This window comes from Pipistrellus kuhlii, unplaced genomic scaffold (genome assembly GCF_014108245.1).
Source record: "Pipistrellus kuhlii isolate mPipKuh1 unplaced genomic scaffold, mPipKuh1.p scaffold_m20_p_7, whole genome shotgun sequence".
Taxonomy (NCBI): Eukaryota; Metazoa; Chordata; class Mammalia; order Chiroptera; family Vespertilionidae; genus Pipistrellus; species Pipistrellus kuhlii.
Window position 1 is genome coordinate 47654497 of NW_023425573.1, and position 16580 is coordinate 47671076.

General features: G+C 39.1%; 1 protein-coding gene across 12 annotated transcripts in view; it reads left to right on the forward strand.

Annotated features, from left to right (window-relative positions):
- Window positions 1-12606, forward strand: part of RBMS1 (RNA binding motif single stranded interacting protein 1) — a 217308-nt gene extending 204702 nt beyond the window's left edge. For 5 of the 12 annotated variants that reach the window (XM_036422239.2, XM_045575373.1, XM_036422240.2 and 2 more), the window contains exons 8-15: window positions 158-207; window positions 334-427; window positions 2841-2888; window positions 3836-3886; window positions 6725-6835; window positions 7979-8059; window positions 9428-9512; window positions 10258-12606. In XM_036422239.2, coding sequence (XP_036278132.1) covers window positions 158-207; window positions 334-427; window positions 2841-2888; window positions 3836-3886; window positions 6725-6835; window positions 7979-8059; window positions 9428-9505 — 513 coding nt within the window. In that variant the 3' untranslated portion in view covers window positions 9506-9512; window positions 10258-12606. The remainder of the gene's footprint in view (window positions 1-157; window positions 208-333; window positions 428-2840; window positions 2889-3835; window positions 3887-6724; window positions 6836-7978; window positions 8060-9427; window positions 9513-10257) is intronic. The other 7 variants (XM_036422242.2, XM_036422243.2, XM_036422244.2 and 4 more) reach the window with 5 other exon arrangements.
- Window positions 12607-16580: the final 3974 nt, after the last annotated feature.

A 16580-nucleotide genomic window follows, 5' to 3' on the forward strand; every position in this document is an offset into this window, starting at 1 on the left:
ATTCTCATGTGGAGTTTGTAATTCTGTTTGCTAACAGAAACTTCTATTTTTATCGTATGCTATTAAACCCTTACTGTCTCATGTTGTCCTGACTCTAAGAAATGGAGTTTTTTAATAGTGCCTTTGCAGATGTTTCTCTTTCTCTTCATTCCCATAGGCTGGAATGACACTCACTTACGACCCAACCACAGCTGCTATACAGAACGGGTATGTCATTAAGATACATACATAATGGCTTGAGGGAAAATGGAAAGGTGGAAAATATCAGACATTTGTTCCGTGAAATGCTCTGTTCAAAGGATTACTTAATACAGGCTTTTGTGTTTGTTCTAGATTTTACCCTTCACCATACAGTATTGCTGCAAACAGAATGATCACCCAAGCTTCTCTGGCACCCTATCTTGCATCTCCTGTATCTGCCTACCAGGTTTGTACCATTAGGATTCATCAAGAGTACAGAAACTTGCTGCATTTTTGTGTCTTAAAATTTTTGAACATTTATAATGCAATTTGAGTCAAATGTTATGTAGCTTGGATACCGATTTAGAATAAGCTGCTTTTTACTTGACAGAGTGATTTACTTTTTATGTATAAGAGAATGAAAAATGGGACAATGGTTTCCAGTTGTCAGTCCTTGAAACCTTAGCATTTTAGAACTGGGATGAACTCCAGTACTTCCAGCACTGTGAGCCCTGCTGCTGGACACCCCGTGTCCCAGAAATATCAGGCGAAATATCGAACAGGTGTACACACTTGCCTTTGTTTCTTCATCAGCAGGAGCTAACAAAATAGCAAGTAAACATGCTAATAAAGATGGGTCTCTATTAGGTAACATTAAATGAGCAATACAGTGAAATTGTAGGCCAAAAAAAAGAGGTCACTCCCTGTGGGAAAGCTTTATATTAAATAAATTTCCAACTTAGAACCAAGATCTCATTAAGCATCTTGTTATAATACTGATTTGGTTTTATTGCAGGGTTAGCTTCTGTTCTTCACGAACCCAGTGTACATACAATTTCTCTTTAGCAGAATGCCTCTAATAGGGTTTCCGCATTGGCCCAGACAGGAACATTATAATGGAGTTCTATTACAGACACGTAGGGGTATGGTTCTCTTTTGTTGATTGTTGCAATCCTGTATGACTAAACTAAACTCTTGTGTATTCTTGTTTTTAAAACTATGGGATGAGATGTTGTAGTCCTGATTTCTGGGGTTAGGGGGTTGTAGTATCTAATAACTTTATTTTGCTTCTGTAAGCCTCAGTCTCCTCATCTTTAAAATGGGGATAATAATAGATTCTACCTCATAGGCTTGTCATAAGAACTAGATGAGACTATGTATAGAGCTTAGCACATTATCCTGGCATATCATTAGCAATCAATAAATGTTAGCAATGATTATCATCATTATTAATGTGCAGGTTTAGCTGCTGATGAGAATATATTCATTATACTTTTTAAAAAAATAATAGATTGGTCAGCATAAGCAATATCATAAAGGTGGTTTATAAAAGTCGCTTTGAATAACAAAAAGTAGTGATCAAATGCACTAAAACTGAAATTTTAAAATCGCATTCACAGCCTCCCTCAGCTTTTAGGTTCTTTCCTCTTCCTTTCCCTGAATTGTCTCTTATTTTTTCTCTTATCTCTCTGGGTTGTTATGTTACTTATGCTGGTGTTTCAGTCTGCTGGACAAAATATTCACTCATTTAATGCCTCTCTACTTTTAAGATTTCTATGTTTTCTTTGCCTACGTAAACTCAGATCTGCTCTAGTGCATTTCCCCTAATTATTAACAATTCCCTAATTAACAGTTTTGATATTGAAAGATAGTGTTCTCTTAACTATCTGAACTTGGAACCCTCTGCCATTTATGGATATTAATAAAATAGGCACAAGTAAGCTTATTCTCAGGCGAATGAAAGATTGTGCATATTAATTGGAATGTGTACTGCTGTAGATACAATTCTTAATGCATCTCCCCACCACCTCTTTTCTATAAAACTGTTTCATAGAATTAAAAAATCAGGAGACTAGTGTTTGTAATAAATCTGATATGCCTACCTAGAAACAACATTTCATTTCAAAGGCCTGATTTTTTTTTTTTCCTTATGCATTCTGTGTTTTCCTAAGATACGTGTGGAATTTTTTTTAATTTGCCTTACACTCAATGCCATTACCTCAAAGACTGATTGCTAACTCCATCAGTTCAGGGGCTTAATAGGGTCAGCAGATGAGCTTTAAGTGGTCTTTCGGTGATTCCCTTAAATTGTTTGCAAAATGTTGCTTGTGTGTGTGCAGTTAGATGGGTAGGGTGGGGGCAGGGGAGGGAGGGAATAAGAGGTCTGTATCTGTCATCAGTTTTCGGTGGGCTCCATGACCTAAACAAGGGTCAAGAATCAAGGGTAAAAAGAAAAGAAAAAAAAAATCTTAGGACATAGATTATTATTCCCATTTTATAGTTAGGGGGAAATGAGGACTAGTCATTGACGGCAGCTGATTTGCTGCTTAGAAAAGAAAATTGGGTTAGACATCATAGCTCCCTAACCCCATAATGCTATGTTAGATTATCAAGACCACTGAAGCATATTTAAAAAACGGAAGCATCTGTCCCAAATTGGGGTCTCCATGGAGCTGCTCGCCTCCCCGTGATTTATTCAGTGAAGGCCTTGCACTCATGTTGGAGTGGGCCTTTCTCCACTAAACCACCATGTGCTTATACAATTGGATTTGAGAAATTGGCATCCACAAGAAACCACCAATACCCCGATGGGGAAAGGCTGCAGTCCAGATAATGGAAATGTTAACAAGGCAGAAGCACTTAACTTTGGTCTGCCTTAGGTGGCAAAGGAAACCAGAGAAAACAAGTATCGGGGCTCTGCTATCAAGGTAATTCCTAATACATTCTTCCCCCATGACTCTCCCCTCGTATCCTCTCTATAGAACCTCTGACGTTAACAGCAGGGGATAAGACACAGGAGGGTTTTGTTGTTAAGAAGTATAGACTGAAACGTATTCTAAAAATTTTACCTAATCTCAGGAAATTTCTGGGCATCAAAGAAATGGACTGTTTTTGCTTTTGTTTTTGTTTTTTGCTTTTTGTTTTTCTCTTGAAGGGCAGACTGCTTTCTTTTCTGCCACAAAACTTGACTCTCACATCTTATTTCTCAATCCAAGAGGGTCTACTGTGTGGATGCCCTAGTGACTGTCGATGTCAAGATCTACTAGTTGCTAAAGTTTCATTTTCTAAATCTGAATTTCAGATTTTTATTTTCCACCCTAGCTAGAAATTGTTGATCACCAAAAAAGATTTCTAAAACCTAATGAATGACCTGGGTTCCAAGAGTGGTTAAATTTGATTATTCTTTTTAAATAAGCACATACTTTATGAGTTAGTTTCTCATAAGATGTGCTGGAATTAATTCTCATTCATCTGTGTTCCTGAAGCATCTAGTTTCTCCTTTGATGATAGTACTTTTCACTATTGATTGAAGTTCTTTACTTGTTTATCTCCCTTCCTTTAGACAGCAAATTTCTTGAGGGTGGGGCCCATGTCTTATCACCTTTTTTTTTCATTTTTGGTGCCTGGTACTCACACACCTCAGTAAATACTGGTTAAGTGGGCAAATGGAATTTTGTTTTAAATAATCATTTCATCCTATTCAGAGTGACCAGTTTGCCAAGAACTCTAACTGCCTTAATAATCTTTTTAATCATTGATAGTATTGTTTCCTTAATTTCCTTCTGTAGATTTTAACATGATTAAAAGAGTTCTAGAGAAATAGGTAGCATGCCAATGGAAATCAATGTTTCTTTCAAAATCCTCCCTTTTCCAGGTGCAAAGTCCTTCTTGGATGCAACCTCAACCGTATATCCTACAGCACCCGGTAAGTTTTCACCATGATGGCCTTGTGCTTTGAAAGTAAACCATGTATATGTTAAAGCCATTCTCTGGGGGATTTTAAGCATGTAATATGTGAAAGCATGAGCTCATTATAAAACTCTCACCTTTGTCTTAAAACAGCTTGGTAGTTAACAAGTTATATTTGCAGTCTGTCAGAATTTAAAATACATCATATTGAAGGCAGGGCACCATTTTCTTCCTTCTACCAGTTCTGTAGGAGATCGTTAAATTGAGTTTTTTACTTTTTAAATTTCTTTTAATTTTGTTTTTCTTTACCTTTTTTACTTCTTAATTTTTTTTTAAGTTGTAAGGTGTGTTTTTTTTTAATTGCTAATTTTTAGCAGCACTTGCGATAACACCCTCATTTTTTACATTCTATTTAATGCAAATATAGAGTGTTCAAAATTGATCTAGAGATTTTTTTTTAATATATTTTATTGATTTTTTACAGAGGAAGGGAGAGAGAGAGAGAGCTAGAAACATCGATGAGAGAGAAACATCGATCAGCTGCCTCTTGCACACCCCCTACCAGGGATGTGCCCGCAACCAATGTACATGCCCTTGACTGGAATCGAACCCGGGACCCCTCAGTCCACAGGTTGACAGTCTATCCACTGAGCCAAACCGGTTTCGGCTTAATCTAGAGATTTTTATTGGAGTTTCTTAGCCTCTCCACAGAAATTATAAATACAAAAGTAGTAACACTTTCTTTGGTAAATAAGTGTGATTTCTTTAGTGACATGATCATTTGTTGCACTTATGTATACAATATATTTCTTTTAGTTGAGTAAGTTATGCTTCATCTTATTAGTGTATTTTAATGTGTTTTTCAAAAATACATAAAATCTAGATTGTTGAATTAAAACACGGGCTTAACAGGTTGGGAAAAAAAAATAGCCGTAGCCAGTATGGCTCAGCTGATTGGGCATCGTCCCATACCCTGAAGAGTCAGTCACAGGTTCAATTCCCGGTCAGGGCACATGCTAGAGTGTCGGGTTCAGTCCCTGGCTGGGTCACATGCCAGAGCCAGCCAGAATGATGTTCTGCTCTCACATAGATATTTATCTCTCTCACATAGATATTTCTCCTTTCCTCTCTCTCTAAAAATGAATAAAAAATAATAAAAATAAAAAAATTTTAAGAAAGAAATGTCTTTTTTAACACTGAAAAAATAAAGGTGGAGAACAAAATCGCACACAAAAAAAGCTAAGAATGCACAACTTGGACCTCCATGCTTGTCATGAGAAAACCACACCTTTGGCCCTAAGCTTTCTAATAACTAACGCAAAATAGGAATCTTTTTTAAAATATATTTTTATTGATTTCAGAGAGAAGCAGGGAGAGGGAGAAAGGAATAGAAATACTGGTGAGAGAGAATCATTGATTGACTGCCTCCTGCAGGCTCCCTACTGGGGATCAAGCCCGCAACACAGACAGTGCCCTGACCAGGAATCGAACAGGGATCCTCCTGGTTCATAATTTTTTTATGAAATGTATTAACAACAAACTATTCCTGACACATCTATATTTTCTTGGCAACTTTTGGAGCTAAAGCTGCACATAGGTCAGTTGAACATCATTAAGGAGACCGTAGTGTACAGAAGGTTCCTGTCTGAGGATTCATTTCCTTTCCCACCAGATCTGGACTGCTTGCAGCCAGAGTTAAAGTGCCTGCACATCGATCTTGGCCCATAGTTGTGCATCTAATATCAATAAATAACTGTATTTAGGGCATATGTCCCGTACAGTGGTGCCAAACCCTTACCATTAAGTTTGTAGTGTGAGAATAATTGTATTCTCAGGCAAAAGTGAGAGGAATTTTATAATCCATAAGAATATCATATAAGATAAATTAGAGAAAATGTAAAAATCCATAAATAGAATTAAATTAAATTTTGGTTTATGTAATCAGTGTACCATTATGTAATATTTGAAAATTGTGACAATGACACTTATGCAGTAGTTTAGGTGGATATTTATAATGGAATGTTAAGTGAAAAGCAAAAACCTGGGATATGAAATTGTTTGTGTACCTTCATTGCAACTTGTAAAAACACGCCAAGTTTATAATCTGGGCAGCAGTGGGAGCCTGATGGTGCTCACAGTGATGTAGGGGAGAGAGAGAGTGGGTGACAGAGTGAGAGAGAGTGGGTGATTGGTGATTTTTCCCACCTCTCCTCTCTGTTTGTTTATTTTAATTACATTTTACTTTTAATGACCAGAATTTTAAAATAGGAAGTCAAATAATCTGAAATTGGATTATTCATTATATCTGAATCAGTTTCCCTGTCCTGGCCCCAAATTGTAGCTGAAAGTGCTGGGAAATACTGAGTGAATGAAGAATGTGATCTTGATCTTGATCTTGAATCAAATGACACTCTCTATAGAACATTTTTAAAAATAAAACATGGTATTTATAATATTCAATATAGCATATTATTTTGTGGCCTTATAAATCATCCACTGCCATGTATTTTTTTAAAATAAGCTTTTTGTAACCCAGCCAGCCAAAAATAGTTTGAATTTTCTGTTACAGCTCCTCCTGCTGGACTAGCTTTGCTTCATAGTTTAGTGAAGGTAAAGGGAGAGGTGGTTAATACAGGGATTTCCATGAAGTGAGTGCTCCTTAAAAAGTATCAGGAAAATACATTTTATAAGAGTTTAAGGAGGTAATTTATGCCATTTGCAAATCTGAGGGGAGGTATTTTTGTTTCTCATTCCTCAACAAACAGGCTTTTCCTTTGCAAAAAGTGATTACATAATTTTAACTCTCTCCCTGTTATCTTAACATGTATCTTACATGGCTCTTGTAACTTCCCAGGGTGCCGTGTTAACTCCCTCAATGGAGCACGCCATGTCACTACAGCCCACATCTATGATCAACCCTCTGGCCCAGCAGATGAGTCATCTGTCACTAGGAAACACCGGAACAGTAGGTGGCATTTTAATATCATCTGTCTTGGCAAAGAGAAGAGTATAAATTAATGCAGCCAGTGTCTTTCCTCTCAGTCACATGCTCTGTAATGTCAACGATTTGTCTGACCTCCTGACATCTCCTCTCCACACACATACATTGCCTTCCTCATAGTAAATACTCAGATATTCCTTGATTAGTTGATGAACTAAAAGTTGGCCCCTCAGCATCTCTTCTTTACCAGAACGTAGCACCCATACATGACTACACCCAGCCCCAGAAATCAGTCCTGTTCATTCATTCTGGCAGACCTTGTCTCCTAAATCAAAAGATGAAGCTGATACATGGTGGCAAAGACAAGGGATTTCTCCTCACTTATGTTTTTTTATGGAATTTGGGGACACTGAATCATGATCTCCCTACTTATTTCCCCAGATCTAGGCGACTTAATTGGGCACTGAAGTTGAGCTTATATCATAACCGAATAACTCCCAGGGTTAATATGGGTAGTGTTTGGATAAAACAACCAAGGGCTTTTAAGTCAGACCATATCTATGGTGGCTTAAAAGAACAAAGGGTATTAGGGTGTTTTCCCCACTTACACTCAAAACTAGCAGTAGCTTTTGTGGAAGCCTACACAGCCACTCACCCCCAATGAGGTTGACTAGAAAGCTCTCCTGCCTTTGGAAAAGGATGTCTGTCAGCAAGGGTCCACTTCCTGTTCTGCAGTGACCTGTTAAAGATCTAGTAAGTCATTTACCCCTTGGGTCTCCACTTAGGGAGGCAGTTCTGGATACAAGCTCAGGAGGTTTCTGGGAAATAATGAGGCCCTTTGAGAAGAGAGCTTTTAAAATAGCACATTAATGATGTTCATTGAGGATAAGAAACCTTAATGATCTTCATCCATGTGCTTCTTTGTTAGGAAATTCCAAGAAAGGTTGGATTTTTCACTTTAATAAATTAAAAAAGTAGAAAGCATTCACTTTGCCTTTCATATCATATATTGATGTTAGCATACTAATTAAATTTTGAGCCCATTTAAATTTCTTCTTGGAGACTTTCAAATACTTGTCACCCTACCTCAAAATTCCTCAAGTGTTCAGAATTTTGCATGGCTTGTCCTGGCCCATCCTGACCATACTCTTCTTTTCTTCCTGTCAGTACATGCCTGCAACATCAGCTATGCAAGGAGCCTATTTGCCACAGTACACACACGTGCAGACGACGGCAGTTCCTGTTGAGGTTGGTACGGACCCTTCTGGCAATGAATAGTTTCAGAAATGGGTAAATTAGATGAAATTCAAAGAAAAATCGATCAAATCAAACATTTGCAATAAAGATTTCCATTTATATACCTAGAGTTGTTGTTTTTTTAACTATGAATCATCATTCTCTGCATACAAATTAGGCCACACCCCCAAGACTCCCAGAAACATTTTCCAAGCTTGTAACACATTTCATTTCCCTTTCAAGGCTCTATCTTGTCTCCTGTAAAATGGTGCTTACAGGCAAATTAAGTTAAAACTGAGTCAGTAATCCTAGCACCAAAGATTATATCAATCATAATAACTGCAAGAACAATCAGTTTTAATTAAGATACTTGAAAATGATGTTTCGAAACTTTTGCAGGAAGAAGAACAAACCATACCTGTTTTCATAGAGGCAGTTTGTATAGCTGAGTAACTCCTAGTTCTTGTTATGGAAGATACTAATACAATATTGACATGAAATAAGTCTGACATTTAAAGTAAGATTTGAATTAAGCTTGGACAAAATAGCGTTTTCCAGCAAAGTGCCCTTAAAATTCCAAGGAAATTCATCAATTCAATCATTTCTACCTTCCAAGCAGATCCCATAGGTTCCAATTCCAGAAGCAGCCCTAGGACTGTGGCTGAATATGGGGGGGAAGAGGGAGTGAGGGGGATGATTGCTGTTTTGTTTGCATCTGGTCGATTTAAATTTGTGCAATTATTGACAATCATAGTTACAAAAACCCAAACTCTTTTATCTGCATTTCTGAAATACACACACACACACACACACACACACACACAAAACAACAACAACAACAAAAACACACACAACACATTAAAACAAAAAATTCTTCGTAATTACTTGAGCATATAACTTGGCCTGTAGCAATACCCAATCCAAACTGATGCAAGACACAAATCTTTTCTCCACTTACTGTGCACATTTAGATCTTCCAGTGCAGACCTGTTAATGTGAGGTACAGCCTTGGACCCCCACTGTGTATATTCAGTGAGGTACTGCATATGCATACCATATTTCAGATCCTAAAATCTGAAAACACTGAATTTCAAGTCACATCTGGCCCCAAGGATTAAGAGATTTGGTTGATAAGTTGTAGCTCAATGTGAAAAGACAACTCATAAATGTGTGGGGGTGCAAGGCTCTTTGGGTGTACCAGATATTTGAACTTTTTAGGGAAATAATTCACCTTGAAAGTTCTACAAAATTCTAAGAAAATCATTTTTTTTTAAAGATTTCTAAAGAGTGCTTGTTTTAAAGATGCTGGACTCAGTCAGACCTGGGTAGCACGTTTGTATCTCATTGCTCACATGTCTCATCTGTTCTGCTTTGTTGTAGGAGGCGAGTGGTCAGCAGCAGGTGGCTGTAGAGACGTCTAATGACCATTCTCCATATACCTTTCAACCCAATAAGTAACTGTGAGGTATGAGGGAGAGGTTTCCATCACTGTAGGGTTAAGGTCAAGAAAAAAAATCTAATGGTTCCTTTATCAAAATGGTACTTAGGGTACCTGAGATTTTCTCACACTGCTGTGATCATGGCTAAGGAATCTAATGTTATCAAAATGTTCAAAGCAGTGATTTTTGTGGATGTGCAACTAAGTATTCTTTCCAAAAGGCGCTTACGTTGAAATCAAATATATATTGACTCTCTTCCTTCTTAACTCTCCCGAAAAATGTGTGTAACATTAGAAAACAACAGGCATCAAATTTGTCCTACAGCACATTTATTTTACATTGATCTTACTTTAATGTTCACAAGCTCAAGGATATATAGCACAAGAGTTTGCATAATCTCGCATTGCACGGTTAGCAAGAGCTTGAATTAGGAGTTTAAGGTCCGTATCCTTAGACTGAGTGGTTGTATTACCAGCTCTCACTTGGACCACAAATCTCACACCTTTTTACTTTACCACGAAGATTGCACTAAAATAAGTGGACGGAACTTGGGTTTCTCGTTGTTCTGACGAAAGTATGTTGCAGGTTCCAGATTTCAAAGTTGTAGAACCATAGAAAGTGACCCTCAGTTGCATTTATTGGCCTACTGCCAGGGATTAGCACAGCCTTTTCTAAACACCTCTATCTTTAAAACCAAAAAGAGATTACAAAGCTCTGTGGTGTGTTCTATCAAATGTACAAAAGCCTTTGTCTTTCATTTTTCTCTTTCAGATGTACAGAAGGGTGTTCTTACATGAAGAAGGGTCTGAAGGCTGAACAATCATGGATTTTTCTGATCAATTGTGCTTTAGGAAATTATTGACAGTTTTGCACAGGTTCTTGAAAACGTTATTTATAATGAAATCAACTAAAACTATTTTTGCTATAAGTTCTATAAGGTGCATAAAACCCTTAAATTCATCTAGTAGCTGTTCCCCTGAACAGGTTTATTTTAGTAAAAAAAATAAATAAATAAAAATACAAAAAAAAACCTCAAAAAAAACAAAAAAGATTTTTATCAAATGTTAAAAAAAAAAAAAAAAAAAAGAAGGAAAAAAAAAAGAAAAGAAAAAAAATGGAGGAAAAAAAAAAAAAAAGAAAACTTCAATTTTCTGGGTATGCACAAAGACCATGAAGACTTATCCAAGTGCATGACCGGATTTTTGTGGTTTTGTTCATTTTGTGTTTAATTTGTGTTTTTTCCCCGCTGTATGAAATGGGCTTTCTGACGTTTCACTAGTCCGACTTCCCCCACTGTGTTCTGTGCTTGCAGTGCGAGTGTTGCTGTAATTCAGTGTTGCCGTCCGTGTCTCTTTTCTTCGCTTTCCATTTTTCTTTCAATGTAGTGTGAAGTGTCTTATCCTTTTTCTATGAATTCCAATTTGCCTTAACTCTTTTGATGCTGTAGCTGTTTCAGTAAAAGTTAGTTCAAACTAATGATGTAGAATGCTTTGACCAAATGAGCTGGTCTATTATGCCTTGTAAAACAGCAGCATAGGGCTTTTAAAAGGTAGTCAATAAAAGTTGCTGAAATTTTGGCTTTTTTAAATATGTAGTAGGTGTTTTTAATGATTTTTGACGTAACGTGTAAGGTAGTGAAATGCAAGAAGGGAAAAACGATTTGTGTGAAACACATTTTCTGACTGGGGAACTTTTAATAGGGTAAATTGTTTGTATGGCTGTACGCCAACCGTTTCCTCTGATAGTTTGACTGATTTAGGATATCTGCTGTATGATGCAATGTAAAGTCTTTTTTGCCTTTTTTCAGAAGAAGAAAAAAAAAAAAAACCCTAACTTGATGTTCTAGATTTAGTGTAGGTAGTGTTGGGACAGGGGGTGGGGGGTGGGGGAGGGGAGTCCCCGAATGTTTTGTCCTTCCTTTATACTAATGATAGTGCTTTAGAGTGCGAATTAGGCCTGAGATCTGGCAAACAGAAAAATGTTGGTATTGCAACTAAATGGCAAAAGCTAAAAGTAAGGATTTTATCTTCAAACATAAGCTGAGATATGGATAGAAGCAAAACGATTGGCTACTAGCTCTCTCTCTCTCCTCTCTCTATTACGTAAATTTGAGAAATAAAAATTACTTGGCACTTTTAAAGGTAACTTCACCAAAGACCGAAGAGCCAGTAACCAGTAGCTCCAACTTGTCTCAGCATCACATCTTCTGTGCTCTTTTATTTTTGCCGGACCAGTTTGCGGTTAGGAGAATGTGCCTTTTTTTGTACCTTTGCATTTAGGTTTTATAATTTTAATTGATGTATGGACACACACAAACAAAAAAAAGCATGAAGGAAGATTTGGATCCAAGCAGTGCCACACTTTACATCATCACTACAAGTGTTAAGTGTAAAGAAAAAAACAATTTTGAAACTATGAAATTCCTGATTCATAAATACACAGTTATTTCTACTTTAGTACATACAAGATGATTCACTGTTATTAAAGCTCTTTTATTAAGATAATTGCATACGTTTGAAAAGCGACGGTAAATTAAGTTGTCTTCCAAAACTGTGTACTTGTCTGGTCAACTGTGTGTGATCAGTTATCTACCTCAGAGTCTATTTTCTTTTTTGCTGGGACAGGTTGCTGGCCCTCCCTGTTTCCACAGACCAAATCCTCCTAGCTCAGGAGCTAGGGCTAAGCAGTTATTTCTTTCGAGTATTTTTTAGTTCTTAAATTTTATGCTTGTATTTGATTCTAGATGTCAGTGACATTTCATAGTTTCAAAAGTCCTTGCTGCTCTGAGAAGTGTAGATTCTATTGAAAATTACATAGTCGTAAGAGAAATGTGTTTCTTGTTTTTGTTTTTGTTTCCTTTTTTAAAGTTGTGGTATTATTGGTTCTATGCTCCCTGGAATATTACTGCTTTGTGGAAGTCCAGACTGAATGCAGTGCCCTCCGTGTACCTAGTACATTTGTAAACCCGGGTCTCTCACTACTTGATATTTTTGCATTAGTTAAGACAGAAATTTGATAGTTCAGTTAGAGGGGAGGGCAAATCTGCTGCTAGAAATGTCTGAACTAAGTGCCATACTCGTCTGGGTAAGATTTGGGAAACATAACCTCTGTACATAAAAAGAAAAAAAAAAGTCAGTTAAACATCACATAGTAGACAGCCATTAAATTATAAAAAAAAAATTAATTTATGAAGAAAGACCTTTTGTACAGATTGAAAAAAAAAGATTTTCATAGAGATATCTATATGATCAAGAGAGTTAATTTTTTATTTTGTTTTACTAGTGCCACAAACTTGCCAGTGGTAACTTATTTGTCCGGTTCAAGATAACTCTGTAGTTTTCTTTCCTAGGACTTGTTGTTAAACGCCAAAAGACATTTTTGAACTGTACATTTGATCAGATTGTTAGCTTTTTCTGTTTTATTTCCTTTGAGAACCTTTGAATAAAAAACATCTGAAATTTTATTTTTCCTGTCCATTTTTTTTAAGTATTCAATAGATTAAAAGTGTGTCAGAGTTTTAGATGACCTTCCTTGAGCTCAGTAGGTTGGTTTGAAAGAGTTGAAAATTATTTTAGATTCAGTGTGTACTTGAAATGCATGTTCTTCCAAAGAATTACATAAACCTTTCCATGCCCTTTGGGGTTATTTAAATCTGTGTACAGGGACCAGAGACATCAACCATTAACTCCCCACATTTCATCTCAGCAAAAGTGCACCTTTGGTCTGTTGTCCCTCCTCCTCCTCCCTGCTGCCCTCTGACTGTGGCACTGCGGGCCATTGCCCAGCAAGGAGGACAGAATAAAAACTGAGTTCCAGCAAGCAAGCCCCCAGGTAAGGATTTCAGGATGTTTTTAAGATGATCTTGTCCATGCCTTGATGGCTGTGGGCCTCCTGAGTGACCTTGGCTGTTCCCAGTAGGAGGCTAGGGTGCAGCATTCCTGGGGGAGGGAGAACTCGTTCCCATAACCCTCGTTTTATGGGAAGCACTCAGTACAGGAAATTGATTCCTTCTACCCAAGGCAGATTAAGTGTTTTAGCGTAGCTGTCCAGTATTCGTTTTCTCTGTCCTGGTGGTGAAAGGAGAGAGCAAGAAAAATATCCATCCCCTCCATTCCTGTACACATCCGAGAGCACTTCCCTTGCTGGCACTAGGAAAGCCTGGCTCAGAAAAGGACACAGGGTCCTCTGATGATACCCAGTGCTTCTGAGGGAGAGATGCCGGGCAGGAGGGAAGTGTGCCTCACTTTCTGTCCCAGCCTCCTCCATGTGACCAACAACCAAAGCACCTTCAGTTTTGTTGGCCTTACTTTTGTTCTTGTATTTTAGGAAGGCTTTCTGTCGCTGGAGTCCTGGGACATCCAGTGGCTGCCTTTACACAGAAACTAGTAGCACTTTGTCAAGATCACCTTTCTGTGCCAAAGAGATGGACCAAATCGGTGATGATGGTTCAGGAAGATGCCCTTAGAGTCAGAGCAGAGTCTTTGGGGACAAACACCTGCTAAAAGGCCAGGACTACTCGGTCATCATCAGGGGCCAGGATTCCCCGTTGTCTAAGATGGGCGGGGATCAGCCTCCAAAGGAGTTGGCTTGGAAGGGAGGGAGGAAGCTCTGGCAGTTGGTTCCTGGCATTCCTGTTTCCTCCCCCATCACCACCAGCTATGCTCTTCAGGGGCATTGGCGCCAGGTTAATCCACTGGAGCTCGAGTGCCCCCTCTTGAATTCCACAAATACTGATTAAATGTCCACCAGGAGAGAGGCGGTGCCTGCCGGGCGGAGGGAGGCTCCAAAGAGGTTCGGGTCTGGTTGAGGAATTCTCACTGCACTGGAACAGCCAAAAAGGAAGAGGTCGCACTTCCTCATGGGGAGAGGTTATGGACATCTCACCAGCACTACTTTCCCCAACCACCAGAAAGCTTCAGAAAATGGAAAATGAAAAGGGAGGAAAACTCCCAGCTCGGGGTTTAAGAAAATTCTGGCAGTTTCTTCCCCTCAAATAGCAATGTAATGAGGTCACCACTCACTACTCAAGTCATCAAGGAGCACGCTGATGCCCCCACTTGTGGCTGTGCCAGATGGCAGCGGGGAGTGGGGGCTGCGAGGTGAGTGCCCAGAGCCCCAGCGAGGATTCCTGGCACAGCTGAGTGGCAGTGCCCTGTACCCATCCCTCAGTGTGGGATAAACCTTCAGGCAATGGAATTTCAACCCTGTGAAATGGCTCCAGAGTGTCTCCTGGGTCTTTGTCGGGCCAGAGGGTATTTTAACTTGAGCCACTAGAGGGAGGATTTTGTTTTCTTTAGCTGGGAGCTCTAAGGCAGCCGCCCAGGCAGCCCTGGGTTATGGCCTTGGAGGGGGGAGCTGCTGGTGGATATTCAATCTGCAAGCTTCCGAGGGAGAGAAATGGGGCAAGAGGGAAGTGTGCCTCCTTTTCTGTTCCAGCTTCTCAGTCCCAGTGCTCCTCCCTGCACCCCTGGGGTCACAGGGTTCTTGAATTGGGGGCTGATGGTAAGAACCAATGCACAGATAATCACCATTGCCCAATGCAGGCAGCTTTCTCATCAAGACCATTGTTGCCCATACTGGGGAGTAACTTAAATGTGATTTTTAAGGCACATGGACGCCAAAAGCCGTACCAGACCTCGTGACTCAAAGGCCCATGAAAGCGCTGACAGATTTTTGAGTTGCTCAGAATTGAAAACAGGTGGCTTTAGATTAAACAGACTTGAACGCTATTATTCGTGTTGTTGTTGTTTTTTAAATATGACACCGAGAGACAGAGATTTCATCTAGTTACTCAATTGTTCCTATATACATGATACAGATCATAAACCATACGCTGCAGGTATCTCCTACCTTCTAGTATCCCCTGAAGGCACTTTCTCTGCTTAAATACCCCTAGTGATGGGGCACTTCCCACCTCACCTGGCATCCTTTTTGGAGCAGCTCTCAAACTTGCTTAAGAAAGGAGTCAAAATTGTGTCTATGTAACTTCTACTTAGCATCCTTCTGCCAACTGAGATGCTGTGGAGTAAGTCGGTCATTCCCATTCTTTAAAAGGCAAAAGTATAGTGACGGGAAACATACTAGTATCTGTGATCGCCAAGAGTGGAAGGGATGGATGTGACTATAGGGGTATATAGCACAGGAGGGTTTTGTTTTTTGTTTGGGAGGAGGGGTTAGGGGGGCAGTCTTGAAACTATTCTATATCCTAATTGTGGTTACACAATTTATGTGCTAAAAATTCATGGACCTGAACACCAAAAGTCTGTTTCAATGTGTGACCACTTATAATTTTTTTTTTAATAGATGAGTAGGTTGTTCCTCAAACTGCAGGCTCCACAGATGTCTGGGTTGAACATTGCTTGTGGCTTTAACTTCCTCATCAGCTCTGGCTCCACGCGCCCCCAGCTCACACCCCAGTGTACCACAGGTGGCTCGGGATAAAACCCAGAACTCGCAGACGGGATCCTGAGCCTTCACTTACCTCCCAGCTCAGCCCATCCTGTTACAGGTGCAATGGTTTCCTTTTTGACTTGTCGGGCACAACACAATTCTTAAAACTTTCAGCCAATTAAAATCCCCATGTCGTTGTATCTTTTGTCGTGATTAATTGTAACAGACACACAGTGAAATATATAGTCATTTAAAATAAAGACTTGCCCAGCCGTGTGGCTCTGTGGGTGAGCGTCGACCTATGAACTAGGAGGTTCAATTCCCTGTCAGGGCACATGCCCAGGTTGCAGGCTCGATCCCCAGTCTTGTGTGCAGGAGGCAGCAGATCAATGATTCTCTCTCATCGTTGATGTTTCTTTCTGTCTCTGAAGTCAATAAAAATATATTTTTTTAAAAAATAAATAAAGACATCTTAATGGCAGGAAAAATGCCCAGGATATAAAATGAAGGGAAACTGTTAGGTACGTAATAGCAGTATGCTCATAACTGACGCAATACTTAAATATGAATGGTAATTCAAAATGCTCAGCGACAGCCCTGGCCAGTGCAGCTCACTTGGAGCACTGTCCCATATACCAAAAGGTTTCAGGTTCGATTCCCAGTCAGGACAAATATGGAAAGGCAAATCAATCAATGTTTGTCTA